Genomic DNA, 27,569 nt, shown 5'->3' with positions numbered 1-27,569 from the left:
ATAGCACTTACCGTGCAAGACAAAGAGGGGTCTACGATGACCAAGGGGGCCAAGGAAGAAAACGTCCTCCATCTAGAGACGATGATCATTCTAAGAAGCCAGAGGGCACTGGCAAGCGAACTAAGTACCTTTCTCCTACTCAACTTCAAACTTTAAGAGAGGAAGGAAGATGCTTCTACTGTGGCGAGAAAGGACATATGAAACTGGACTGCCCGCTAAAGCAGCAACGGCAAGAGCAAGCCTCTACGAGGCAAGAGAAAGCAAGGAAGGAACCCGCACCACCAAGCTCGAACTCCATTCCAGATGTTCAAGGAAACACAGAAATGGAGAAAGGGAAGTGTCAACTTCTGAAGGGTTGGGGGTCTTTGAACAACCAGCGAGTACTGATTCTTTATGATCCAGGATCCACGGATAACTTCATCTCCCTGGATACTGCGGAACGTTTGTGCCTCACACCGGCTCAGCTTGGCACACCGGCTACATCCGGATCGGCATTCGAGGGGTTGACAACCAATGCAACTCCCGTGCAAGGACAACTCAATCTTCGGATTGGCGAGTACAAGGACCGCGAATCATTTTTGATGGCACCTATCGAGGGATGTGATATCATCTTGGGTATGCCATGGCACTTTCACATGACACCTATTCTCGATTATGTGGAAAAGACCCTCACTTTTGATCATGGGGGTAAGAAAATAAAGATTCAAGCTGATGCAGGAGATTGGCAGTTCCCAATTGTAAGCCATATCTCCATTAAGAAAGAAATGAAGAAGTGTGTTTCTGCTTACTTGATTTTTGCAAAGGATAAAACTAGTAGGGACTCTCTCTCTAGTCTGGAAATTAAGCGTCTTCAATTTATTGAAAAGTACAAGGATTGTTTCACGGAAACACTTCCTGATGAACTCCCTCCGGTACGCCCGGAAGATCACCGCATAGATCTCATACCGGGTAGCTCGCCTCCCAATCAACCCCCTTATCGGGTAAGTCTTGCTCAGCAAGAGGAAATTTTGAAGCAAGTCAACGAGCTTCTAGAGAAAGGGCTAGTACGGCCAAGTGCTTCACCCTACTGCTCTCCAGTTCTACTGGTGCAGAAGAAAGATGGCACGTTTCGAATGTGCATAGACTATCGGTCTTTAAACAAGATCACAATCAAGAATCGCTTTCCGATCCCTCGGATTGATGATATACTTGATAAGTTGCAGGGTGCAAGTGTCTTTAGTCGCATAGACTTAAAGAGTGGGTATCATCAGATACGGATCGCCCCTGAGGATGTCCATAAGACTGCTTTCCGCACAACCTTTGGACTATATGAATTCTTGGTAATGCCTTTCGGCTTGACCAATGCTCTTGCGACGTTCAATCGCATGATGGACCGCATTTTCAGCCCGTATCGAGCTTTTACGGGAGTATTCTTTGACGACATACTCATCTTCTCTAAGTCAGAAGAGGAACATCGGAAGCACTTGGACTTAGCGTTTCAAGAATTGCGAAAGCATGAGTTGCATGTGAATGCAAAGAAGAGCGAGTTCTTTCTCTCTGAGATACACTATCTCGGCCATATAGTCTCCCACAATAAAGTGAGTATGGATCGTGCCAAGATCCGAGTGGTAGAAGATTGGCCCATTCCCACTACGGTACATGATGTACGTAGCTTTCTGGGATTATGTTCATATTATCGAAGGTTTGTCCGAGGATTTGCTCATGTAGCAGGACCACTTCATGATTTGACAAAGAAGAAGATTCCTTTCAGATGGGGATTGAGACAACAAGGAGCTTTTGATCGGCTCAAGTACTTGCTAAGCCATGGACCTATTTTGATAGTGCCTGACTTAAGGAAACCATTTGAGGTTCACTGCGATGCTTCAGATGATTGCATCGGAGCAGTGTTAAACCAAGAAGGCCATGCAGTGGCTTATGAAAGCAGACGGCTTAAGGATGCAGAGTTGCATGCATCAATCTACGAAAAGGAACTTACGGCTGTGATTCACGCCTTATCCAATTGGAAGCACTATCTTCTAGGAGCGGATTTTGTGATCAAGACTGATCACCAGAGTTTGCGGTATTTTCTTACGCAAAGGAAACTATCTGAGAAGCAGATGAGATGGGCAAACTTTTTGTCTATGTTTCACTTCCAGATCCTTCACACGGCTGGGAGTAAGAATGTAGTCGCAGACGCACTGTCTAGGCGGCCAAGGGTGAACGCTATCACTTCGGTGTATCACCAAGAATTAGAAGCACTACCGGATTTATATCCGAATGATCCAGACTTCTCCACCATCTAGGGAAAGCTACATCGTGGAGAGAATGAGTTTCCCTATTCCATTCGGGACGGTTATCTCTACCACCATCAGGCCATATGTGTGGCGGAACCATTAAGAAAGAAGATCATGGATGAAGCACACGCTTCGCCTTATGCGGGTCATCGGGGTATTCTCCCTACAACCTTAGCAATGGAAAGATATTTCTCTTGGCCTAGCCTTAAAGCAGACATTAATAAGTATGTCAGGAAATGTTTGGTTTGCCAAAAAGTGAAGTATGATCGGCATAAGACGCCTGGGTTGCTACGACCTTTGCCTGCGCCTAATGAACCTTGGGAAAGTATTGCCATGGACTTCATCATGGACCTCCCTAGAACTCAGACTGGAAATGACGCGATCTGGACCATTGTGGACAGGTTTAGCAAGCAAGCACACTTTATACCAGTCAAGAAAACGATCAAAGCAGATCATATGGCTAGGGTCTTCCTGGCACAGATCTTTAAGCATCATGGAATGCCTAAGTCAATTGTGAGTGATTGAGATCCTCACATGACAGGAAATTTTTGGCGTGCCTTGATGGATAATCTTGGTACAAAGCTGAATTTTTCATCTGCCTACCATCCTCAAACGGACGGGCAAAGTGAGATAGCCAATTCCACAGTGTTGGATATGTTAAAAAGCTTATGTGTTAGACCGGCAATCTGACTGGGAGAAATATTTGCCTCTTGTCGAGTATGCGTATAACAATACCATACACTCATCGACGGGGAAAGCACCTTTTGAGATTCTTTATGGTAAGCCTTTGCTTCCACCCATCCTATTAACTAAGGATAAGATCTTTGCAGCAGATGAATTTGTTCGGGATTTGGACACCGCCTACGGGCAAGTTAGGAGAGCTATTCTACACTCTCAGGAAAAGCATAAGAAAGCTGCAGACAAGCACAGAAGGAATCTAGACTTAACAGTCGGACAGTTAGTCTTACTCAAGTTTGAGAAGGCAAGACTTAAGAAACAAGCGTCTCATAAGGGGAAAGTGGTAAAACTTTCTACCCGTTACTATGGGCCGTTTAAGATCATTGAGCGAGTGAATGATGTCGCTTTCCGATTAGAGCTACCGCCTAATTGGAAGATCCATAATGCTTTCCATGTCAGTTTACTCCGGCCGTATGTAGGACCGCCTCCAAGCGAGCCTAGCGCTGAGGAACCTCCCGAGGTTGAGGAAACAAAAGAAATACTCCAACTGGAGCAGATAGTAAGTCATCAGGAGCGGTCTCTCTAATCCGGAAAGATAACACGGAAGTATTTGGTTAAGTTTAAGAACTATTCGAATCTAGATGCTCAGTGGATGACACAGGAGGAATTAGCAACTTATCCCGAGATACTGGAGGTATATGTCCAAGCACTATAGTTGAGGTCAACTGTTTAGAAGCCAGAGGGATGTTGCTAATTGGACTATTTTCTTATTTTTAATGATTAAATCTCTTTTTTAGGATATTTTATTATGTGCACTAAGAACTGTTAAAAAGATTGTAGCTACAGGAACTGCCATCAGGAACGGACAACTCTGATGTGTCATTTGATGGGTGACGGTAAACATCGCGAAGGAGTTTCCGTAAGTTCGGTGGAAAGGGCCGGGTTACGAGCGCCTCTGATGCGTCACATGATGGGTGACGGGTGCATCAGTAAGGGGGCATCCCGTAGGCTAAGGAGGAAGTCCGAACTGAGTAAGAAAATACGTGTAAGAACGCAAGCACAAGAATAAAGATGGGTTCAATGAAGCTTTTTACGAAAAGCAGGAACAGTCGCGGGAGGACAGATGTTTTCCCGCGAGAAGTCTGTGTCTGCATTGCATCTGTGTCGTGTCCTGCACCCAGGGACGCTTGGAATGTGTCCGTGTAGCATTGTTTTCACTAATTGAGTGAGTTTTTAAAGTTTGAACAGGTTCACACTTTATTTTATTAAAGTGGCCGGTCACTTTTAAGTGACCAGGCTTTTATTAATAAAATAAAGCAAGCAAGGCCCTTAAAAAAAAAGCCAGTGCTAAAACCTACGCAGGGGGGCTGAATTGCGATCTCTCTCTCTCCTCTCTCTAAAAAATGCGATTTTCTCTCTCCTCTCTCTAGAAAACGCGATTTTCTCTCTCCTTTCTCTAGGAGCGCCAAGCTCTGCTTTTGGACCCCTATTCCTGTCGGGTGTCAGACCCTATAAAAGGGTAGCCAGCGTTTCAGTTTGGAGGAGTCGGAAGCAGCAGGAAGTGCAAGCGCTGGGATTTTGGAGCAGAGACTGGCGACGGAATTTGCAAGTGCTCGCGTGACGACTGAGTACGGAGGTTGATTCTCTGAGCAAGGAGCGACAAGTATAAGGTGTTGATACGCATTGAGAATTGCTGCTTTGTGTGGTTTGTTTTGCAGGAATCTCCCGTCTCACGGGAAGGCCCTTCACGGGAAGTACGGCTTCACGCCTAAGTCCCTTATGGGAAAGTACGGCTTCGCGCCTAAGTCCCTCACGGGAAGGAACGGCCTTGTGCCCAAGCTCTTTACGGGAAAGCACGACCTTCGGGTCTAAGACTACAGAACGGAGGGGTTTCCTCGGGTTCTCATGCTTGTATAAGAATTCTCCCTGAATAAAAGAATACTCTTAACGGGGGGGGGACCAGCCCATCTTCTGGTCCCCAATACCGTGTCGATCTTCTCCCTTCTCTCATGTTTTCAAAGAATTTTAATTTTCAGATTTTCTAAGTGCTCGTGTACGCTCCCGTTTTGTGACAGGAACTGCACAAACATGGTGGTCTACTCTGTTGTTACGCAAAGAAGCACCTTCGACGTGGTCGAAATTCAAGAAAATTTTCACGTTAACTTGGATATCAGATGAATATGAAAGAAATGTCATCACGGCTTGGGATCACTCGAGAAGGACTAAGAAAGATACATTGGATGACTACTGCCAGAGTTTTTGGGATACCTATCTGTTAGTATCTTTGTTTCGGAAGATTACTTCGAGAAACCAGATTGAGCAGTTTTGCTGCGGATTGCCAAAAGAGATTTGAGAGTATTGTCTAAACCAAAAGTTTGACTCTATTCAGAGACTTATGGGACATGCTAAGCAAGGATTTGGAATGCATGCAGGCTCATTGAATTATAGGATAGTATCCACCTCAACAGGGCGAGAGTCTGCCAGTGAAGAGAATGAATCAAGGGAACCGGATGACAGGATTCTAGAGCAGCAAGAGAATCAGATGGTAGCACATCTGAGGGTTCCGACAAACTAAGGGAACTAGATGAAAGTTCATCAGAGGATTCCGGAGAAGAAAGGAGATCAAATGATAGTGCGTCTCAGGGTTCCATTGATTGAGATTGACGTGCCAATGGACAGGGGAGGCTAGCGAAGTTACCCACAGATTCGAGGGCACAAGGGAACAAAGGAAAGGGAATCAACTAGTAGATCAGAGAATCCTCTAGATGGAGGTGAGGTGCGAGTGGACAGGGAGCCTGAGGAGCAATTGGAAGTGGAAGAGATCAAGGAGATTCTCGTTCCAAAATTGATACTGGCTCACATGGAAAGAAAAGTGAAATGTAAGTGATACGGTGGCTCTAAGTTCAAGAACTATCCGGCATTGGATGTGAAGTGGATGGAGGAGGAGGACCTAGTTGGAACTTTACCTTGAGGCTTTTGGTGGAGCTTCGACTATTCCAAGAGTTCTTGGAGATCAGCGGGTTGAATTTGGTGCATCCGGGGCTGCACAAGAGGGGAGTTACTCCGCTCCTTTGTCAGAGATTACCTAGATGGAATAAAGTCACTGACTTCCTTTGGATCTTAGGGATACTGATGGGGCCGACAGTATTCTGCTGAATGACTATGAATGAAGTACTTCAAACTAGGAAATCGTGAAATGAATTTGTTGTGCTCTATCATGTGAGTAGCATTTGAGTGCATGTTTGAAAGACGAAATGACTGCAGCATTTCGGTCTTGTTCTCCAGAGAGATGAATGGACATGATAGTAGCAAGATTTAGTCAATCAAGACATCTGCGAGAGATTAGTGACAAATTTGGATGTGATTGCTAAATACGTTACAGTAGATCATGATTCCCATCCAAGATCTCGACGGGGATAGTGATGTGAATGTGATTTGAATGTTTAGTGTTAACTAAGTGTGTGATTTGTGAACTGCATGTTATGTGGATGTACTGTCTTGTGGGGATGGTCATGGGCATGGTTTGCTTGATTGAAATGTGAACTGAGAGCGAGTAATCTGATAGTAACAAGATTTAGTAGATCAAGACATCCGTGAAAAGATTAGTGTGGTCTGGATGTGATTGCTAAATGGTTCCACACATCCTCTCCAATCCTCCCCAGGCCACATATGCTCTAGTCAGTCTAGTCTTTGCTGCTCTTTTCACAGACAAGCCAATGTCCACCGCAAAGCTATGTAGTGCATCCAAATGTCGTTGCATACCCTCCGGTGAGTCAGAGATCAATACAATATCAACATAACAACAATGGAATCCATGTCCGTGCCAGTTGTGCACCTCTGTCACTCTCTCTATCAGTGTAGTCAAAAACCTCATCTATATACATACCAAAGAGGGTAGGAGACAATGGACAGCCTTGTTTCACTCTAATAGTGGAGTGAACTAAAATCAAATATCCCCTCTGGAGTGCGTACATGTCCCACCACCAATATGTATAGAGCCATGATCCCCCAAATCAACTCATTGGGCACTCCCATCTCCTGTAGTCTGCACATCAATCTGGCTCTGGGCACCGTGTCAAATGCTTTGTGGAAATCCACAAAGCTACAATAAATCCGTCTCCCATGTGCCCTACCCTCCTCAATGGTGGCTTTGAGTGTCTGAATAGGTCAAGATTGGAGAAGCCTCTCCTGAAACTGGCGTGTCCCATTGCCCATATGCCCTCACTCTCTGCCCATCTGCTCAACTACTGCTCAAGGATAGATGCATACAACCATGCCAATGTGTGTCCAATCAAAATAGTACGGTAGTTTCTAGGCTCCATGGATCACTTGCCTTGAAGATAGGCACAATAGTAGATAGTCTCCAAGTCTCAGATAGACCCCACACATGACGAGAGAGAGAGAGAGAGAGAGAGAGAGAGAGAGAGAGAGAGAGAGAGAGAGAGAGAGAGAGAGAGAGAGAGAGAGAGAGAGAGAGATTCCACATAGTAGACACGGTGTATTCACTTCCGAGGAGGGACCGAACGGAAACACAAAGATAAGCGCAATATATGCACTTGGCAACACTCTAGCACTCGAATAAAAGAGAAAGAAGACGACACGACGCGGTGAAGTTCCGAGCCAAGACGCGTTGACCCCAAAGAGTGGCGTCCCTTTCAATATTTCTTTATTCATTGATCTGCAAAAGATACAACTCCTGTTGGAACCAATCTTCCAGCTCTACGTCTAGATGCTTGAAAGATTGACCCTAGGGGCACACTTATAAAGAGTAGAAGGGATGCTAAAAGGAGAGCCCCAAAAGCATTTAACATAAAAAGCATCAAGTCTAAAATCATCTGGTCCCAAAAGCTAGCACTCAAAACTGCAAAAAGCTGCCAGCGTAATTTGCGGAATTTTCGTACAGCTGCCACGTCATCACCAACAACGCAATTTGCAGGCGTTCGTATAGCAGTGCCACGTCATCATTCTCAACGTAATTCATGGATGTCCGTATAGCTATTGCCACGTGCACTACCTTGTCACATACCCCTCTCTTAAGGAAGAGTAATTGTCCCCGATTACACCTGCAAAACAACTTATCTTTTCTCTAGGGTTTAGGTCCCTTGGCCGGAATCTGCAAAACACGGTCAAGTTAGCCCACGACCCGAAGGTCACTAAGATGTCCTAGTGGTACGAGATGATCACGGATGCAAATACCACATAGAGAGAACTGTTCACGCCTTGGAGGATTCTGGCTTTGACCAAGAGATTGGCATTGACTACCTTCCTAGGGAGAGAATATATGACTGGCCAACCGAACACATGGAATAGATACGTCTATGACCTGGTCGCAGAAAAACCCTAAAACCCGTCACATATGTGACAAGCTAGTGACACGTGGCAACAATTGTATGGACGTCCGTGAATCACACTGAAAATGATGACGTGGTACTGCTTTACAGACGCCCGCAAATTGTGCTGCTGGTCATGACGTGGCATCTATACGGAATGGAGTGGCGGAGTTCCACTTTCAGATGCAATGACCCCAAAACCCTAGAGCCCCTTTCGGTATATTGATCTTCACAAAGCACAACGGCCGGAGGAGCCCACTCTGCAATCTACTACCAAGTTAATTTGCAAGAGTGGTCCTCTAGGAAGCTAAGTTGTAAGAGTGGTCCTCTAGCCTCATATTTAAAGGCCACGGTCGAAAAGGATCAGATGCAAAAAAGCTAGCACTGTCACAAAAATACGGAAGTGTAAACTGACGTTTAATTGCACTTCAAATACTCAAGAGAATTAGAGGAAGAGAGAAAACTTGACACTCCATTGGGGACCAGAAGATGGGCTGGTCCCCCCCCATAAAGAGAATATCTTTATTACTAAGGGAGAATCTCTACAAGCACAGGAACGGGGCATACGCCCGTCCTCTATTCTTTCTTCTGTTCTGTTCTGACTACTGACTGAGAAAGTGTTTTCCACTTTCTTTCTGCTTAGGGGATTTCCCATCTTCTGCGAGACTGGTTGGAAGCTCTCAAAAAGAGAGTCTATCTTCCAAAACAGCTCATAGGAAGCTCTCACAGAGGAGAGTCCATCTTCCGTTATGTGTTGCCTTCATGCTCATTCATTCATGCATCGAACACAAAAGAGAAACAAGCAAAATGCACACGCACATGCTTGTTGTAATTTTCTGCACATAACCTGAAATTCTTACCTGTGCACACCCCTATGCCGAAACAGAGGTCTTCTTCGCGATGGAATCGCGCCAAACTTGATGTAGACTTAGGATAAGGAGAGAGAAGAGAATTTCTATGGCTGGTCTGCTGAAAACAGCCCTAATCGAGGTGATTAGGGGCTGAAAACAGAGAATTACAGCAGCCGCACTCTACTAAGAGAGCGTCTATGGCAGCTTCTCGCGATGAAACTTCACCAGAAGGTGTCTATGACTGTGAGATCCCTTGTTCTTGGCAATGGGAGCACAAGGCTACCACATATGTCGCAAGGGGCTGCTCTCAAGCTTCAATGGAGGGCTCCACCGCGTAGAGCACGCTCACATTAGGGGGGGTAGGTGCACTGCCAGCCCTGAAAATGGGGAAGGGGGGGCTCCTAAATAGCCATCAGGGAGAGGGGGCGCTAGGAAGAGAGAGAGGGTAAGAGTGAGAGTGAGAGAGAGTTAGTTTGCATTGGTAAGTGTGCCACTTGGCACACTTACTTTAAAAACTTAAAAACCATTCAACTTTTGACTTTAAAAACTTCTAGCTCATTAATTAAAAAAATGTGCAACTAACTAACAACTGCTACCAATGATTCTTTTATGAGAACACCAAAGGTCTGCCGGCGCAATGCCGCACGGGCACTGCACCGCCTTTACCTGTTCACACTTGTCCGGCCGCCCGCCCGGGCACGGACCGTTAAATTTAATTTCACGAAACTTACCCTAAGGCTTTATTAGCTTTATTAGCCTTAGGGTCACTGTTCTAAGGACCCCATCTCATTCATGTGCTTGTACTGACGTGCGTATTTTTCCTGAGCCTAAAATCTGAGGCTACTGCTTACCCCTTTTTGAAGACCCGATTTCCCAATCACTAGGGCTTCAGGGTAATTTCTGCTAAGGTCCCTCTGAGGTGTTCTAGCCCGCATTTAGGCTCACCTGAGGCCTTAGAACTGCTAGGTCTATTCTGGTGTGCACACAACTAATTAGATAATTCTTTTCTCGTAAATAAATTAATTATTTACAAAGTCTGACTTAGTTACATCCCTCTTGGTTCTAAACAGTTGACCTCAACTGTAGAGCGTTAACATAACTGTGCAAGATGTTAGGGTAGTCCTTGAGATCGGACTCAGTCATCCACTTTGCATCTAATGGAGTGTAATTCTTGAACTTGACTAAATACTTTCGATGTAGACTCCCCGACTTGAGTTGTCTCTCCGAGTGGTGTATTATCTGTTCAGGTTGAAGGATTTCCTCAGTCTCTTTGACTTCTGGAGGATCTTCTTGTACGGGCGCCACTGGAGGAGGTCCAACATATGGTCGGAGGAGACTGACATGAAAAGCATTGTGGATGCGCCAGTTAGAAGGCAAATCCAATCTGAAAGTCACATCATTGACTTTATCTGTAATTTTGAAAGGGCCGTAAAATCTATGGGAAAGTTTGACAACTTTCCCTTTGTCGACCCGCTTTTTCAATCTAGCTTTCTCAAACCGAAGCAGGACATATTGTCCTTTTTCAAGATTGAGATTCCTTCTGTGCTTGTCTGCTTTTCGCTTCTGTTGCTCTTGAGTACGAAGAATCGCTTGCCTTACTTGTTGATGGGCAATATCAATATTGCGCACAAATTCATCTGCGGCGAAGATGTTTTCTTTGGTCACCATAATAGGAAGTAAGAGTGGCTTCCCGTAAATAATTTCGAAGGGGGCTTTACCAGTTGAGGAATGTATGGTATTGTTATACGCAAACTCAACTATTGGTAAGTACTGTTCCCATTCGGATTGTCGTTCCGAAACATAGCACTTGAGGAGATCTAAAACAGTGGCATTAGCGATTTCGCTTTGACCATCTGTTTGAGGGTGATAAGTTGATGAAAAATCAAGCTTAGTTCCCAAGTTTTCAAACAATGCCTGCCAAAATAGACTAGTCGTGCGGGGATCTCTATCGCTGACAATAGTCTTTGGCAATCCATGGTGTTTAAAAATCTGAGCTAGAAATATTCTAGCCATGTGATCAGCTTTGATCGTCTTTTTTACTGGAAGAAAATGTGCTTGCTTACTGAACCTGTCTACTATAGTCCAGATTGCATCATTTCCATTCTTGGATCTAGGAAGATCCGTAATAAAATCCATGGCAATACTTTCCCATGGCGTGTTAGGCACAGGGAGCGGCTGAAGCTTGCCATAAACTTTATGTCTGTCATATTTCACTCTTTGGCATACTAAACACTCACGTACATGTTTTTCAATGTCCGCACGGAGTGTTGGCCAAAAGAAATACCTTTCGAGGGCACTAGTGGTGGAAGCAATTCCCCGATGCCCGGCATAAGGAGAATTATGTGCTTCATCCATCACCTTTTGTCGTAAGGGCTGAGCTATGCATATTGCTTGTTGACGATAGAGTGATTTATCCCTGATAGAATAAGGTGGCTTTGAGTGACCAGCTTGAAGATCTGCCCAAATTGTGGCAAAGTCTGGATCTTGAGGATACATCTCGCTGAGGGATTCTAGTTCCTCATGATAAATTGTTGTTAGTGCATTGATCTTTGGATGCCTGGAGAGAGCATCTGCAACTGCATTCTTTGTTCCAGAAGTGTGTAAAATCTGAAAATGAAACATTGAAAGAAAGTTGGCCCATCTCATCTGCTTTTCTGATAACTTTCTCTGTGTGAGAAAGTTGCGAAGACTTTGATGATCTGTCTTGATAATAAAATCAGCTCCTAATAGATAGTGTTTCCAAATGGAAAGAGCATGAATTACTGCCAGTAGCTCTTTTTCGTATATGGAGGCATGCAACTCTGCATCTTTAAGGCGCCGACTTTCATAGGCTATTGCGTGACCCTCTTGGTTCAGAACTGCTCCTACACAATCTCCAGATGCATCGCAGTATACCTCGAAAGGTTTGCGAAGATCAGGGACGGTGAGAACAGGTCCGTGACTGAGTAGATACTTAAGCTTTTCGAAAGCTTGTTTTTGTCCAGACCCCCAATGGAATGGAATCCGCTTCTTTGTCAGGTCATGGAGGGGACCTGCTATCGCGGCAAAAGCTCGAATGAAACGCCGATAATAAGAACAGAGGCCAAGGAAACTTCGTACATCATGTACTGTAGTTGGCGTAGGCCATTCTACAACTGCTTGAATCTTTTCAGGGTCCATTCTCACCTGGTTGTGAGATACTATATGGCCCAAATAGTGGATTTCTTTTAAAAAGAACTCACTCTTCTTAGCATTCACAAATAATTTGTGTTTGCGTAATTCTTCAAACACTAAGGCGAGATGCTTATAGTGTTCGTCTTCCGTCGCTGAGAAGATTAAGACGTCATCAAAGAAAACGCCTGTAAAACTTCTATATGAGTGGAAGATTCTATCCATCATTCTGTTGAATGTAGCTGGTGCATTAGTGAGTCCAAAAGGCATCACTAAGAATTCATACAACCCGAAGGTTGTTCTAAATGAATTCTTATGCACATCCTGAGGAGCTATGCGGATTTGATGATAACCGCTCTTCAAGTCTATACGACTAAAGACACTTGCTCCTTGTAACTTGTCAAGAATGTCGTCAATCCGAGGGATTGGAAATCGATTCTTGATTGTGATCTTGTTTAGAGATCTATAGTCTATGCACATGCGGAATGTGCCATCCTTTTTCTGTACTAGCAAGACAGGTGAACAATATGGAGAAGTACTAGGCCTTATTAAGCCCTTCTCCAAAAGTTCGTTAACCTGCTTGAGAATTTCTTCTTGCTGCATTAGACTAACTCGATAAGGGGGCTGATTTGGAGGAGAACTTCCTGGGATCAAATCAATGGTATGATCCTCAGGTCGCGAAGGTGGGAGTTCATTTGGAAGTTCATCTGCAAAACAATCTTTATATCTTTCTATTAACTTAAGTCTTTTTTGCTCTAAAGAGGAAGAAAGTTGTGAAACAGACACATCTCTCTCTCTTGCAAAAATCAAGTACGCTGAAACACACTTTTTCATTTCTTTCTTGATGGCAATGTGGTTGGCGATAGGAATACGCCAATCACCTGCATCTGCAAGTACAAGATACTCCTTTCCTTTATGAGCAAAAGATAAGGTTTTCTGAACATAGTCAGGAATGAGATGCATCTTGTAGTGCCAAGGCATTCCCAAGATAACATCGCATCCTTAAAGTGAAGCTAGTAAGAAAGACTCTTGATCCTTGTAGTCGTCGACCTTTAGATTCAACTTCCCTATGATTGGGGTAGAGTTTGAGTTTTGCCCTTTGAAAGCAGATTGCGCTTGAATAGAGACTCCGAAACGATTGGGCTGCAGGTTCAGGTCGTCAGCTAGCTTGGTAGAGATGAAGTTGTCTGTGCTACCAGGGTCAAACAAAATAAGAGCCCGCTGGTTGTTGATACTACCCCATGCTTTGAGAAGAGCTCTTTCTTTTCCATCCTTGGTTGTATTTCCCTGTACATCTAGGACTGCATTGGAAGAGGGTGGTTGTGGAGGTTTGGTAGGACAGTCACCCTTCATATGACCAACTTGTCCACACTTGAAGCATCTTCCTTCACTAATGTATGTTCGCAACTCAGCAGGAGAGAGATATCTCCCTTTCTTGGGCTGATTTGGCTTTGCTTCTGCTTTGGAGGCGGTTCTTTTCTTCTTTTGAGAAGAAGTAGAAGAGGTAGGCTGCTCATGGAGAGCCTTCTGCTTAGCATGGTAAGTGCTTTGCTCCATCTTCCTGGGAGTACCCTTGTCATGTATTCCATCAGCTATGCGGGCTGATTCCATAAGTATTTGCAAATTACCTCGAGGGTAAAGCTTCATAGCCTTTTGCAAGGCTTCATGTAAACCTGCTTCAAACTTGCGCATCTTCTCCGAATCGTCAATCTTATTGAATGGAGTGACTTTCAAGAGAACGTCCCAAAACCTATCCACATAGCGTGGAACAGTTTCGTTCTCTGACTGTGAAAGTCGATCCCATTCTTTCTTTACCTCTTCCTCATAGTCTGGAGGAAGGAACTGTGCGTAGAACTCCTTCTTGAAAGCGGTCCAATCTTGGGGTTTGCGATCTTCCAGGATAAGGGTTAACCACCAATTGCTGGCGGTGCCTTTCAGGTACAAACTGACATGGCGAAGCTTGGATCTTTCTTTAAAATTCCCTTCAGCAAATGCAACTTCAAATTGGCGGATGAAAGCCAAAGCTTTGTCATTATCACGCCGTCCATTGTAGGTGTCGAATTTCACATCTTTATCTCCTGACTTGAATGTTTTCTGCCTGTGGTGCTTCTTCTTATGGTGCTCCTTCTTCCGATGCTTAGACTCCTTGGGGACAGGAGTCCTTTCCCTTGAATGTACTTCTTGCTGCGACGGATCGTCGAGAAACATGTCTTCCGGAGAAACTATGTCTTCCAGATCCTTCATGAAAGAGAACTGAGGGGAATCAGGGGGGTCCTGCTCTTGAACTTTTGGATTAAACCCCACATGACGTTCTGGAGATTTCTTCTGCCTCTCGTGCATGCGGGAAGTTCCAATCAAAGGATCTTTTCTTGGTTGTGGCGCCTTTGGGTTCTGCGGGATTTCTCCCGACCCCATCGGCATTTTCTCCTTCCCTTTTTCAAGAGTATGGAGAATCTTTTGGACTTCTGGATGGGAGAGAGCTTTCTGCAACTCTTCCACCTGTTGTTGAAGGAGAGAGAACTCTATCTCGCGTCCTTCCATTTCTGCAGTCTGCCAAGAGTCGTCAATCCCTTCAGGAAGAGAGAGAGGACCTTGCTCTGATACCACTGTCACAAAAATACGGAAGCGTAAACTAACGTTTAATTGCACTTCAAATACTCAAGAGAATTAGAGGAAGAGAGAAAACTTGACACTCCATTGGGGACCAGAAGATGGGCTGGTCCCCCCCCATAAAGAGAATATCTTTATTACTAAGGGAGAATCTTTACAAGCACAGGAACGGGGCATACGCTCGTCCTCTATTCTTTCTTCTGTTCTGTTCTGACTACTGACTGAGAAAGTGTTTCCACTTTCTTTCTGCTTAGGGGATTTTCCATCTTCTGCGAGACTGGTTGGAAGCTCTCAAAAAGAGAGTCTATCTTCCAAAACAGCTCATAGGAAGCTCTCACAGAGGAGAGTCCATCTTCCGTTATGTGTTGCCTTCATGCTCATTCATTCATGCATCGAACACAAAAGAGAAACAAGCAAAATGCACACGCACATGCTTGCTGTAATTTTCTGCACATAACCTGAAATTCTTACCTGTGCACACCCCTATGCCGAAACAGAGGTCTTCTTCGCGATGGAATCGCGCCAAACTTGATGTAGACTTAGGATAAGGAGAGAGAAGAGAATTTCTATGGCTGGTCTGCTGAAAACAGCCCTAATCGAGGTGATTAGGGGCTGAAAACAGAGAATTACAGCAGCCGCACTCTACTAAGAGAGCGTCTATGGCAGCTTCTCGCGATGAAACTTCACCAGAAGGTGTCTATGACTGTGAGATCCCTTGTTCTTGGCAATGGGAGCACAAGGCTACCACATATGTCGCAAGGGGCTGCTCTCAAGCTTCAATGGAGGGCTCCACCGCGTAGAGCACGCTCACATTAGGGGGGGTAGGTGCACTGCCAGCCTTGAAAATGGGGGAGGGGGGGCTCCTAAATAGCCATCAGGGAGAGGGGGCGCTAGGAAGAGAGAGAGGGTAAGAGTGAGAGTGAGAGAGAGTTAGTTTGCATTGGTAAGTGTGCCACTTGGCACACTTACTTTAAAAACTTAAAAACCATTCAACTTTTGACTTTAAAAACTTCTAGCTCATTAATTAAAAAAATGTGCAACTAACTAACAACTGCTACCAATGATTCTTTTATGAGAACACCAAAGGTCTGCTGGCGCAATGCCGCACGGGCACTGAATCGCCTTTACCTGTTCACACTTGTCCGGCCGCCCGCCCGGGCACGGATCGTTAAATTTAATTTCACGAAACTTACCCTAAGGCTTTATTAGCTTTATTAGCCTTAGGGTCACTGTTCTAAGGACCCCATCTCATTCATGTGCTTGTACTGACGCGCGTATTTTTCCTGAGCCTAAAATCTGAGGCTACTGCTTACCCCTTTTTGAAGACCCGATTTCCCAATCACTAGGGCTTCAGGGTAATTTCTGCTAAGGTCCCTCTGAGGTGTTCTAGCCTGCATTTAGGCTCACCTGAGGCCTTAGAACTGCTAGGTCTATTCTGGTGTGCACACAACTAATTAGATAATTCGTTTCTCGTAAATAAATTAATTATTTACAAAGTCTGACTTAGTTACAAGCACTGCATCCAAATCATTTGCTTAAGTTGTCGCCCAAAAGCTCCACCAAATATGGTGTAAAATTTGCCACATCATCAGTGCAAAATCCGCCGCAAAATCTGGGTGACACGTGGGCAAGTCCGTATAGGGCTGCCACATCATCGCTTGCGTTCTAGTCTCTCCTTTGTTGAGGCTGCCACGCTATCATTTTTGTGGCAGGATGCCCCTAAGATTTAGGAAGAGGTATCACCTTTTGTTGGGAGGTCGTTTGAACTCGTAGTCACATGAAAACCCGTTTCCTACCCTCTTGACAAAATGAAACTTGAACATCTGAAATGTTTCTCAATAAGAATGAAACAAGATGACCAATCAACTATTTAAGATTTTCTTATAAACTTTTGTGTTTGGTTTTATAAATGTCATTATCTCAACTTGTTTCTAGGAAAAAGCAAGGGACATTGTATTTCCCTCCTTGTCTGAATGTGAGAGCTCCAACAAAAAGGCATCAAGACTCATGAGAACTCTCTCTACCTGCTAGAGTAAGCTTTATAACATACATGCATATATATTTAATGCTAGCAAGGATTCCTAGACTCGTGGCATATTATAGCTTCATGTCTTGCACATACATTGCATGTTATCTATAGCTTACTTTTGACATGTATGGTTCAAATTCTAGCAGATTTTATAGTGCAATGACCTTTGACACTAATTTGATATATATAAGCGTAACTGCTATCAAAATGCTCAGCTTTAGGCATTATCTTAGATCTACCGTACAGCTCCACGAAACTTATTGGTCTCTTCTTAAGTCTTTGAAACGAAACAGGTTGAATTGTTGAAATGAAGAAACATGGAACATTTCTTGTGACTATGAACTCAAGCCACCCTCTAGACTTATTACGACTTTTAAAGGGAACTTTCGACTGGCAGCTTCAAGTCACTTTTTGGATGGACTCTCGAGCACCTTTTTGCAAAGGCCAATTTTGACTGGTAATTACACGTGATAGGCTGCAGGCAGTCTTATGAGGCAGCTATAGAGGAGACCCTTAAGGAGTGGTTTAGGATGAGGAAAAGCTATGGAAGGCAAATTTGCATTTGTTGCCAGAGCAAGTGTAATTGCATCAGTGCAGGTACAGTTGGAAGCTGTCATCAAATCTGGTAAAAATGACAAACTTCAACAATGACAATTGGATATGAATTAACTATAAGACACTCAAAGGTGGACTGCTCTAGAGAGAGACTTAGTGGTCCTAATGGTCTTTGTCAAATGCCCCCGTAGATAACATGACTACAAGAAGGGGATGCACACATGTAATTCTGCTTTCTAGGTCCTTGCGCTACCAAGGGAACCTGAGTAAACATCTAAATCTAGAGCCTAGTTTATTGGTCCTAGAAGAAAGTGGAGTCCCCACAGGACAAGGCATTTGGTCTCTAGCGTCAAGACAATGCAGCATGGCCAAAAGCAGGTCAAGCATTCTTATAGAGAGGGGTGGAGGGAAAAAGCAAGGTTCAACAATCATAATAGAAAATAAAGTGATTTTTAATTTTTTTTAATTTTTTTGGACAATTTATATATAAGGTGTACGAAACAAGAAAACAAAGGAAAAAAGAACCGTCGGTGACTCTCTTTTCAAGCAAACAATTGGTATCCCTATGGGCACCAATTGTGCTGTTTTTCTTGCTAATTTCTATCTTTTTACTTATGAGTTTGATTTTATGAAGCGTCTTGTCCTTGCTAACACTTGCCCAATATATTTGCACAAGTTATGCATTGTAAGACGCTTTGTAGATGATCTTTTTGTAACAAACTTGGATACTCCAAGTCAAGATTCTACCGCAACACAGCAAAGATTCACTTCAAAACAATTCACAATTCACACTTGATTTGACACGGCCCGACATAATTCCGTGCCTAAAGATATTGGCCCCAAAGACTGGCGCCCCTTTCGATATTTCTTTTTGTATTAATCTGTGTTGAAAGTACAAGAGAGTGGGAGGGTGCTCACTTTCAGACTCTACGTCCAGATGCTCTGAGAAGTGATGCCCTGCCCACTTATTTATTGGTTACAAGGGATGCCCAAAAGCAGAGCCCCAAAAGCATTCTCTTTTAAAAGCTCTTTAAAATAAAGCAATTGATCCAAAAGCTTCAAAATCAGCCAGTGTAGGATTTCGGCAGCACAAAAGCAACAAATCCGTACGCTTTGCCACGTCAGCAACTCAGCGCAAAAAGCGGGACCTTCGTACGGCCTGTCAGCGGAAATGGTGCCAAAATTTCCGGGACTGCCACTTAGCCTGTCTCCGCGTTTTACGGTGCTGCCATCCAGTGTGAGTGTGTCCGGGCATGCCACGTCACCAGTTTGTGACATACGCCCCTCTTGAAAGCATTGTAATCTCCCTCGATTACGCTTGCAAAACAGACAGAGGCCATAAACTGTCTTAGCAGACACTGACTGTTAGTACCGACGCACTAGGAACAACACATCTAGCACATGTACCAATCGACAATGACATCACAGGACATCTCTTGACATCACTGGACATCACATGACAAATCACATTCAAAAATCATTCCAAATCTCAGACCATGATTAATTGGCAACGTATTTAGCAATCGCATCTAGATCCATTCGGGACCTCATAGATGCCCGATTAACTAATCCATATTGCAATCATGTCTATAGAGATTTATGAGGTCGAAATGCTGCAGACATTTCGTCTATCAGTTCTTGCACTCAAACAAGTCTAAGTACAAATCAATCGATTATTATCGGGAATTCCAATTCATAAAGTCATATACAGCAGAATACTGTCAGCTCAGCAGTATCCCTGAAACCCAAAGGGACATCAGTGACTCTATATCAAATCAAAGTATCGGGGCAATCTGTCGACAAAGAAGCGGAGTGACTTCCCTCTTGTGGATACCCACTGCACTAGATTCGGCCATGCTGAAATCGGGGTTCTATCGGAGGAGACTTTGCTAAACCGAATGCTTCAAGGTAAAGTTTCACAATTTGAGGAGTATCTGCTAGGTCCTCCTCCTCCATCCACTTCACGTCCAATGCGGGATAGTTCTTGAATTTAACCAAGAACCACCTTATCACTTTACCTTTTATCTTTCTATCTTTATGTGCCAAAATCTGTTCTGGAACAAGAATCTCCTCGCTTTCCTCCACTTCGGGTTGCTCATCTGGCTCCCCATCATTGGACACATCGCCTTTAAAAAGAGACTCACATGAAAAGCATTGTGAATTCTCCAAGTATCAAGCAACTTCAGTCTAAAGGAGACATCATTTATCTTTTCTTTTATCTGGAAAGGTCCATAGTATCATGCTAAGCTTTGGAAAAAGCCGCTCCTTTCCCTTTTTCTTTCTCAAGCGTGCCTTCTCAAAACGTAAGAGCACCCAATCATTCTCCTTTAATTTCAAATCGTGACGTTGTCGATCTGCTGCCTTTTTGTGTCTTTCCTGAGATTTCTCTAAAGCCTCCCGGACCTTGGCAAAAGCAGTGTCCAAGTCCCTCGTGTACTGGTCGGCTTCAAAAATCTTATCTTTCGTGCTTAGGAAGGGTAGAACCTTCGAAGCACCTTCAATAATCTCAAATGGCGCCTTCCCCGTTGAAGAGTGAATCGTGTTATTGTAGGCAAATTCTACCAAAGGTAAAAACCTTTTCCATTGAGTCTTCTGATCCGAAATGTAAGACTTCAATAAATCCAGTACGATTGAATTTGCAATCTCAGATTGCCCATGTGTCTGCGGGTGGAAAGGTGATGAGAATTGCAACCGTGTGCCAATGTTCTCCCAAATAGCCTTTCAAAACAAACTCGTGAACTGGGGATCTCTGTCAGAGACAATTGTCTCAGGCATGCCATGTAATCAGAATATCTGGGCAATGAACAGTCTCGCTAAGTGATCTGGCTTGACTGTTTTCTTCATTATAATGAAATAAGCTTGCTTGCTAAATCTGTCAATAACAGTCGAGATACCCAAAAAGCTGACTAATACGTGCATTAACCACCTCTTCCAATTCTTGTTCTGTAAACATCCTCGGAGCAGGAGGTTTCTTAAATGCCGATTTGATGGGTGGCTCTGTGGCCTTCTGCCACTGGGTGTGCACTTCTTCGAAGGATGTCTGAGTCAAAAATTTCGGATCCTTCGCAATGTTGATCATCATCTTTGTCGCGACGTCAACCAATTGTCAACGTTCCATCTCTTCAGTCTCTGCCTAAGTAGGCCGAGGTTGGCCGTACTCTTCGTGAGAATCTTCTTCGTGATCTCTTCCGCATCCCCAGATGTAGAAGAAGTCGAAATCCATAAGTGTCGCGAGAAAAGGATCGGATTTCCCGGTAGAAGAGAAATCGGCCGCGCTCTGATACCACTGTAACAAACTTGAATACTCCAAGTCAAGATTCTACCGCAACACAACAAAGATTCACTTCAAAACAGTTCACAATTGACACTTGAGTCGACACGGCCCGGCGTAGTTCCGTGCCTAGAGATATTGGCTCCAAAGACTGGCGCCCCTTTCGGTATTTCTTTTTGTATTAATTTGTGTTCAAAGTACAAGAGAGTGGGAGGGTGCTCATTCTCAGACTCTACGTCCAGATGCTCTGAGAAATGAGGTCCTGCCCACTTATTTATTGGTTACAAGGGATGCCCAAAAGCAGATCCCCAAAAGCATTCTCTTTTAAAAGCTCTTTAAAATAAAGCAATTGATCCAAAAGCTTCAAAATCAACCAGCGTAGGATTTCAACAGTGCAAAAGCAACAAATCCGTATGCTTTGCCACGTCAGCAACTCAACGCAAAAAGCGGGACCTTTCGTACGGCCTGTCAGCAGAAATGGCGCCAGAATTTTTGGGACTGCCATGTCAGCGTGTCTCCGCGTTTACGGTGCTGCCAGTCAGTGTGAGTGTGTCCGGGCATGCCACGCCACCAGTTTGTGACATTTTTGTTCTTGACGTTCCTTCTTTTCAAGATTTTATGTACTTGAATTCGAGTTCTATAGGTGGAGGAATTTATCCTAAGGAGTTTTGTGAACTTAACTGTACCACAATTAGTGATTCTTGTGCCTTTTTAGACCTTAAGGTTTTTGAGACTCCCTTGGGATTAGAAGTAGATATCTATGATAAGCGCCTTGAACCAGAATATGCCAATCTTCATATCGTCCGTATGCCTCACATTTCTTCGAACATTTCTCTTTTTAGCTAAGTACGGTGTCGTTTTCTTTCAGTTATTTAGATTTTCTCGTCTTTGTTCTAGTAAATCCGCCTTTGTTGCTCAATCGTGCCATGATCCATCTTATTTCTTTACTCGTTGAGAAAGGATACTCATTTAGAAGAATCATGAAAAACGTTCGTTCATTTTTGCATCGTAGTAAGTTTATTTTTAGTGTTTCTTCCTTTGGAATGTTCAAGATAATCAATAGTAAATTCAATAAAAGTGGGGAGCTTAGAAGCCCACTTATTGTTTGACTTAGTAATACACTATTTTGCTGTTTTGATCTCTAGTGCTTCTAGTATTTTTACTCTAGCTTGACAAATGCTAGCCTTTATCATGGCTGAGTATGCCCATCACCTCGGAGGGTGATAGAAACTCAGCTCGTTGGTTTTGTAGAGTACGTTCAAAGCATGAATGACATGTATACAAACCTACACCTACTCTTGGACACTGATGACGTGAGTAGGGATGTCATAGCTGTTGTCCAAGCTATGCATGATAAAGGCGATAATTTTTTTCTTCCTGTTTGGACAAGCAGTGATGTTGAGGTCACATTTTGTCAAGTTTGGATCTTTGTACTTATTTGATTATTTGCAGCCTCTTCTTCGTAGGTTTGTAGTAGTATTCATTTTTCAATTTCGTATTTAGCTTACGTTAGGACTTAAGAATATGTTCATTTAGAAGTTGTTGTGTGAAGTTTGATTTCTAGGATTAAGTGATTTAAAAATAAAAATAAAAAAAATCTCCTCTCTTTTTTTGAGTCCCTTGCTTTTATAGTTTTATGAGTGCTGTATTCCCTCTTATAATTCGTGAGTTCAGACTATTCTGAACTTATGAAGGTATATAATCTTAATGGAAAAAGTGAGTCCAATAACCAATCTCACGTATAGAAACTTGAGGAGAGAGAACAAAGTCTAGAGAGAGAATCAGTGCCCTAAAGAAAGCACACTCTTCCTGTTGGAAAAATGGTGGTAGCAGCTAGTGAGTACATTGGTATTGCCTAGACTGGATGACTAGTACACCATAAATCAGTAGCCGTCTTACATGATGACCTGAAGGAAAATAATTTGACAAAAGGTGGCATTCTGTATCTATGTATATGCTTAAAGCTCTCCATTAACTCTGAGGAAGGGTGTTGGAGGGAGGATAACATTCACTAGGATAGCTTGGACAGGTGTTTTTTTGTGGAACTTCTTTACTGAAAACGTGTCTCAGAAGAGATTCTGTTGCGCTTTGAAGTCTGAAATGGGCATATTTTATAGTTTCGAGATGACAAGGGAGAAGTGGAGCTGAGAGTCAATTTACCAGAGGGAAAGAACATCGGTGCTTCAAATGTCTTCGTGGACGCTCAAGATACAAATATATCTGTCACTTTGGCTTTGTCAAGCAGCTTGCTGAACGTTCTCCCTCCTACACGACTATATGGCAGGATCAAAGCATCTGAGACTGTCTGGTAAGTCTATTTACACGTTCTTGCTTAACAATTTTGTTCACAAGAAACTGGTACAACCGTATTTCATTGGTGCTTTCTGTTGGTTTCAGGTTTGTTGATGAAGAGGAGATAGTCATCAGTCTTAAGAAACTTAACAAGGAGATAGTATGGCCAGGTCTTGTGGAGGATTGGGGAACCTTGACGAAGGGAGTTGCAAATCTTCTTAAAGGCATTCCTGTTTATCTTGTGGGAGAGTCATCAGACATCAACTGGGCAGTGGCTCAGAAACTTGCTGAGGGTTTGCAGTATATTCTTGTACTCTCTATATGCAATATTGCTGTTCATCATATTCAATTAGTTACAGAACATGTTTGTGTGAATCACAAGAGTTGGTTGTGTAAGATTTGTGCAGTAGTTATGGGCTGCCTTTGATCATTGTCTGAACACAGGCGACGAAGTCTGTTGTACAGATAGAATTTGATATTTAGGAAGCTCAAGCTCTCTCTCTCTCTCTCTCTCTCTCTCTCTCTCTCTCTCTCTCTCTCTCTCTCTCTCTCTCTCTCTCTCTCTCTCAAAATTACAGGGTTCCACCCTTCAATTTGTAATTGGTAAACTCTGCCAGTTACAAAATATGGCTGTAGCCAAATGACAAGGTACAATTAGAGGCGAAAAATCCCTCCAAATCACCATGAAGTACAAAGCTAGGGGAAAACCAATGAACCAGTACAGGAACCAAGATACATGTAGATAGGGCAAATTAAGAAGCTGGAGAGGTGGATGTGTCTATAACAGGACAACGTAAATCCGCCCAAGACAAACTGTAGCCCCAATTGGTGAAGTACTGCGAAGAAATTATCCTTGGAAGACTCCCAACCGGCCAATGGTGTACACCACTGGGACAGCACAAAGTCCGGACCATCATCCACACTGAAAAATGCAGACAATTCTGAAGAGCTGCAACATGGGAAAACCAAGGGAGTGAGCCAACATTGAGACTGAGAGGAGAGGGCCACCACCACCAGATTTTGCAAAAGCATCTTCAACCAAACAGGACAAGTCGAGCGGTGAAAAATCAGCCTTGCATAAACAGATTCACAACAAGGCTCGACCCCAAGCCACCATACGAGTCCAACCACACCACCACCACTCCTGCCAACTGCTAAGTTTCTAACAAGAAAAGAGAAAACAAAACATGCAACCTAAAATCAGTGTGCGTGCACTTTTTTTTGGTGAAACTAGATGTGTATTGATTGCATAACATTTAAGACATGAGAAACAGTCACAGAAAACCTTAAACTGCTGAAGTGAAATGCTTCCCAAATGGAAACAATCACAAAGAGATCGAGGGAGCTGAGTATGAAAGTATAGGTAGGGTAAAGCTGATTAACTGCTACCACGACAAAAAGCCTGCTGAAGATGAGTGCGTGTATGTAAATAGAGCTAAGGGTCGAGAATTACACCCAAGCAACAAAGTAGTCGTACTCTAGTTATGATGGATTCAATTGGCCAAAAATCAAGAAGAGTTTAAAATGGGAGCAAGGGAATTGATATTGAAGCCTTTGTGTAACCTCACGAAAAAAATATTGAGCATGAGAACAACGCCATAACATATGTCTTGATGTCTTGATGGATGAGGTTCAGGGTCCATCTTATCCTTCTCAGATGTCTTGATGGATGAGGTTCACCGTCCATCTTGGTTTATCCAAGTCGAACTTCTAATGCATGGAAATGTGAAATTTCAAGAGTTAATACTTCACAAATGCAAATTCAGTTCACACATGCACAAATCACAGATGCATTCACTTGAGCATGAATATACAAAGTGCTACATACACTGATGAGTAACCATCATCCGCTTAGAGCAGGTAAATCTGATTAGAGTGGGTCCGTGGTTATGGGTCTGTGGACTCTTCTCCGTGACCGTAGAAAACCGTTACAACAGTGTTGCATTGGGTCCACTTCTAAAAGCAGGTCATAAAGGTCTGTCCGCTCTAAGTGGGACCATTTGCTCAATGTGTGCCCATCTACTCGATGTGGGTCATCTGCTTAAAGCGGGCCTTACAGATTCTAGATTCCTTCAAGTCCAAACGAGTCAAATAGATACCAACGAGATTCCGAACAAGTTCAATGAATATCAAACAAGTTCAAACAATACCCAAACAGTATTCTTAAACAAAGTGTTCTTATATGCAAACAAAAGTTTAAGACAAGCTCAATTAGATGAGCCCTCTATTACTCGGACTTTCCTTCTTTTTACTTCAATATCACAAGTGTTGTGGCAAGACTTCATTTACAAAAGTGACGTTTATACATTGATGGTTTTTGTCATGTTGTAGTTTAACGAGTCGTCATTGAATGGCAATGTTAGCATTGTTTTGATGATGTCTTGACATGCCCAACAACATATCACAATTTCCCAACGTCATAATGTGGAAGTCAAAGAAGAGAAATGCTTTGGTACCCTGAATTTTGCAATAGGTCCCACATAACCATTTTGAAGAATCTAGAAGGGTTATTGCACAACTATCCAAAACTAATCCCACTATCATCTTTGCCTTTTTGGCAAGTGGTTGTGTAATGTGTAGCGGAAGTGATTGATCTGGATGAGTGCTTAGTGCGTACTCAAGGTTCCTTTTCACTGGATGAGAGAGTTCCCTTTACTCAGAGAGAGAGAGAGAGAGAGAGAGAGAGGTGTGCGCAAGGCTCCACAGTAAACTGCTAACAAAAATTGATGCCAAAAGCAGAGTTTCTGTTACATCCTCTCTCTGTTTCTTCCTCTCTTTTGCTGTTCTGACCTGCACTTCCTCAACTATATCTTGCGTCCAAAAGCTCTCCGGCGTCCAAATTAGCCATGTCAAGGCACAACTGTACACGTGTCAGCCACGTCACCAACCCATCCGTACAATTTGCCATGTCAACACTTTCACTAGCACCTTTTGCTCACATGGAAGATGTTTAGAATCTAATTCTGATCTTTACCTTTTTGAAAAGTTATTGTGAACTTTTTTATTTGCACAAACCACAAAATTCTTAATCCTTTCCACAACTCGAGATCAATAAAAAAGAAGTTACCAAGAGATTTTGCCAATCCCTTGAACCATATCCTTCAACACTCCGAATCTTCTCGTGCCTTGGCTTTCTTTGCTTTGCTGCCTTCATTTTCCTTGTCTTCCCCCTTGGTTAGACCCTCCGCATAAATGAAAAAGCATACCCATCTCTGCCTTTTAGTCCTCTTGTGACAATGGAAGTAGACCTTGCTTAGTGTGGGACTGCTTTCCCTCAGCGTCCTTTTTCACTTCTTCTTCCATTGCTTAAAGTCTCTTGTCTCCCCAAGCACCTTCTTCACATACACCTAACCCTCTTTATCTTCTCCTTCGTGAAGATGAGAAGATGTTGCTTCCGTAGTCGATTTTTGCACAGTTTCAAAGTGCACTTAAACCACAACATGTAACTCTTCACAACTTACTCTACACCAAACTGCATGCGGACTGCCATATCCTATATCCTGCAGGAAACAGATTGTATCTGTTAAACCACAACTCCAAAAGGGATGCTTTCAAGCCTCAAAAAATTCTCGAAAATTCAAATTTATGCACACTATGTGCAAAATTGGCACGGACAGCAAGCTGCCATAGCACAGCTACGGGTAGAGAAGGTTGGTTGATGGCAAAAAACTGCATCCAAAAGAATGATGGAGGCACAAAGATTAAAAACCTGCAAAATTCTAAAATAAGCTGCCCCCTTGCTTGCTTCTAACTCGCATATCACTTGTATACAAGTTCTAACTCAAACAACACCCGTAGGGGCATACGGTCATCAGCTAAACGCTTTAACATATCTTCGTAAATATCATATACTTCAAGACCATCCATTTTGATGTCTTCATGCACATCCATCTCGTTATCCACAATCTCCTTTGTGCAATCGCTTTAACATATCTTCCTAAATATCATATATTTCAAGACCATCCATTTTGATGTCTTCATGCACATCCATCTTGTTATCCACAATCTCCTTTGTGCAATCGTCAAGCTCAACCCTTTTTTTTCCCGAGAAAGAGATCCTCCGTTGCTAGTTAATAAAGCTGCGCATAGGGCTACCACCACCTCTGCTAGAGAGGGCCACAACAATAGCAAGGGGAGACACTCCCAATGAAAAAACAGAATATGTACAATGGGCTAAATCAAGACATGGGAGGAAGAAAAAGCCACACAAGTGGACGGTAGTGCCATCTAGGTATCCCCTGGACGATGGTGAAAAAAGGCCTTGGGCGCCAAAGTCGTAGGAAAGCCTCTCTGCGCTCCCGCATGCAGTCCGAGCTGCCCTGGAGTCTCTCGAACTGGCCCCTAAGAGTGTGAATCAGCTCCAACCAAAAATCCCGAAAAATCTTAGCCGGGGGGATAGGACGAGCCTCGAAGATGCGAAAGCAGCGGGCTTGCCAAATGAACCAGAGTCTCCGGCCGAAGATGAGCTCCCAACTCACCTCTCCCTCACTGCACCCCTCTTGGGGGGTAGGCTCTGTGACTAACTAGAGT

The 27,569-nt window shown here is 43.5% G+C and overlaps 1 protein-coding gene across 1 annotated transcript in view; it reads left to right on the top strand.

The window, feature by feature from the left end:
* SKL2 (shikimate kinase like 2) overlaps positions 1-27,569 on the top strand; it is a 119,456-nt gene that overhangs the window by 17,774 nt on the left and 74,113 nt on the right. The window contains exons 2-3 of the mRNA XM_086527575.1: positions 22,865-23,055; positions 23,145-23,339. Of these exons, the coding sequence (XP_086383701.1) occupies positions 22,865-23,055; positions 23,145-23,339 (386 nt within the window). The remainder of the gene's footprint in view (positions 1-22,864; positions 23,056-23,144; positions 23,340-27,569) is intronic.

Source organism: Adiantum capillus-veneris, chromosome 13, assembly GCF_014529385.1.
Source record: "Adiantum capillus-veneris isolate H3 chromosome 13, ASM1452938v2, whole genome shotgun sequence".
In the NCBI taxonomy this organism is placed as follows: Eukaryota; Viridiplantae; Streptophyta; class Polypodiopsida; order Polypodiales; family Pteridaceae; genus Adiantum; species Adiantum capillus-veneris.
Note: the sequence above shows the minus strand (reverse complement) of the source record. Positions and strands in the feature narration are given on the sequence as shown.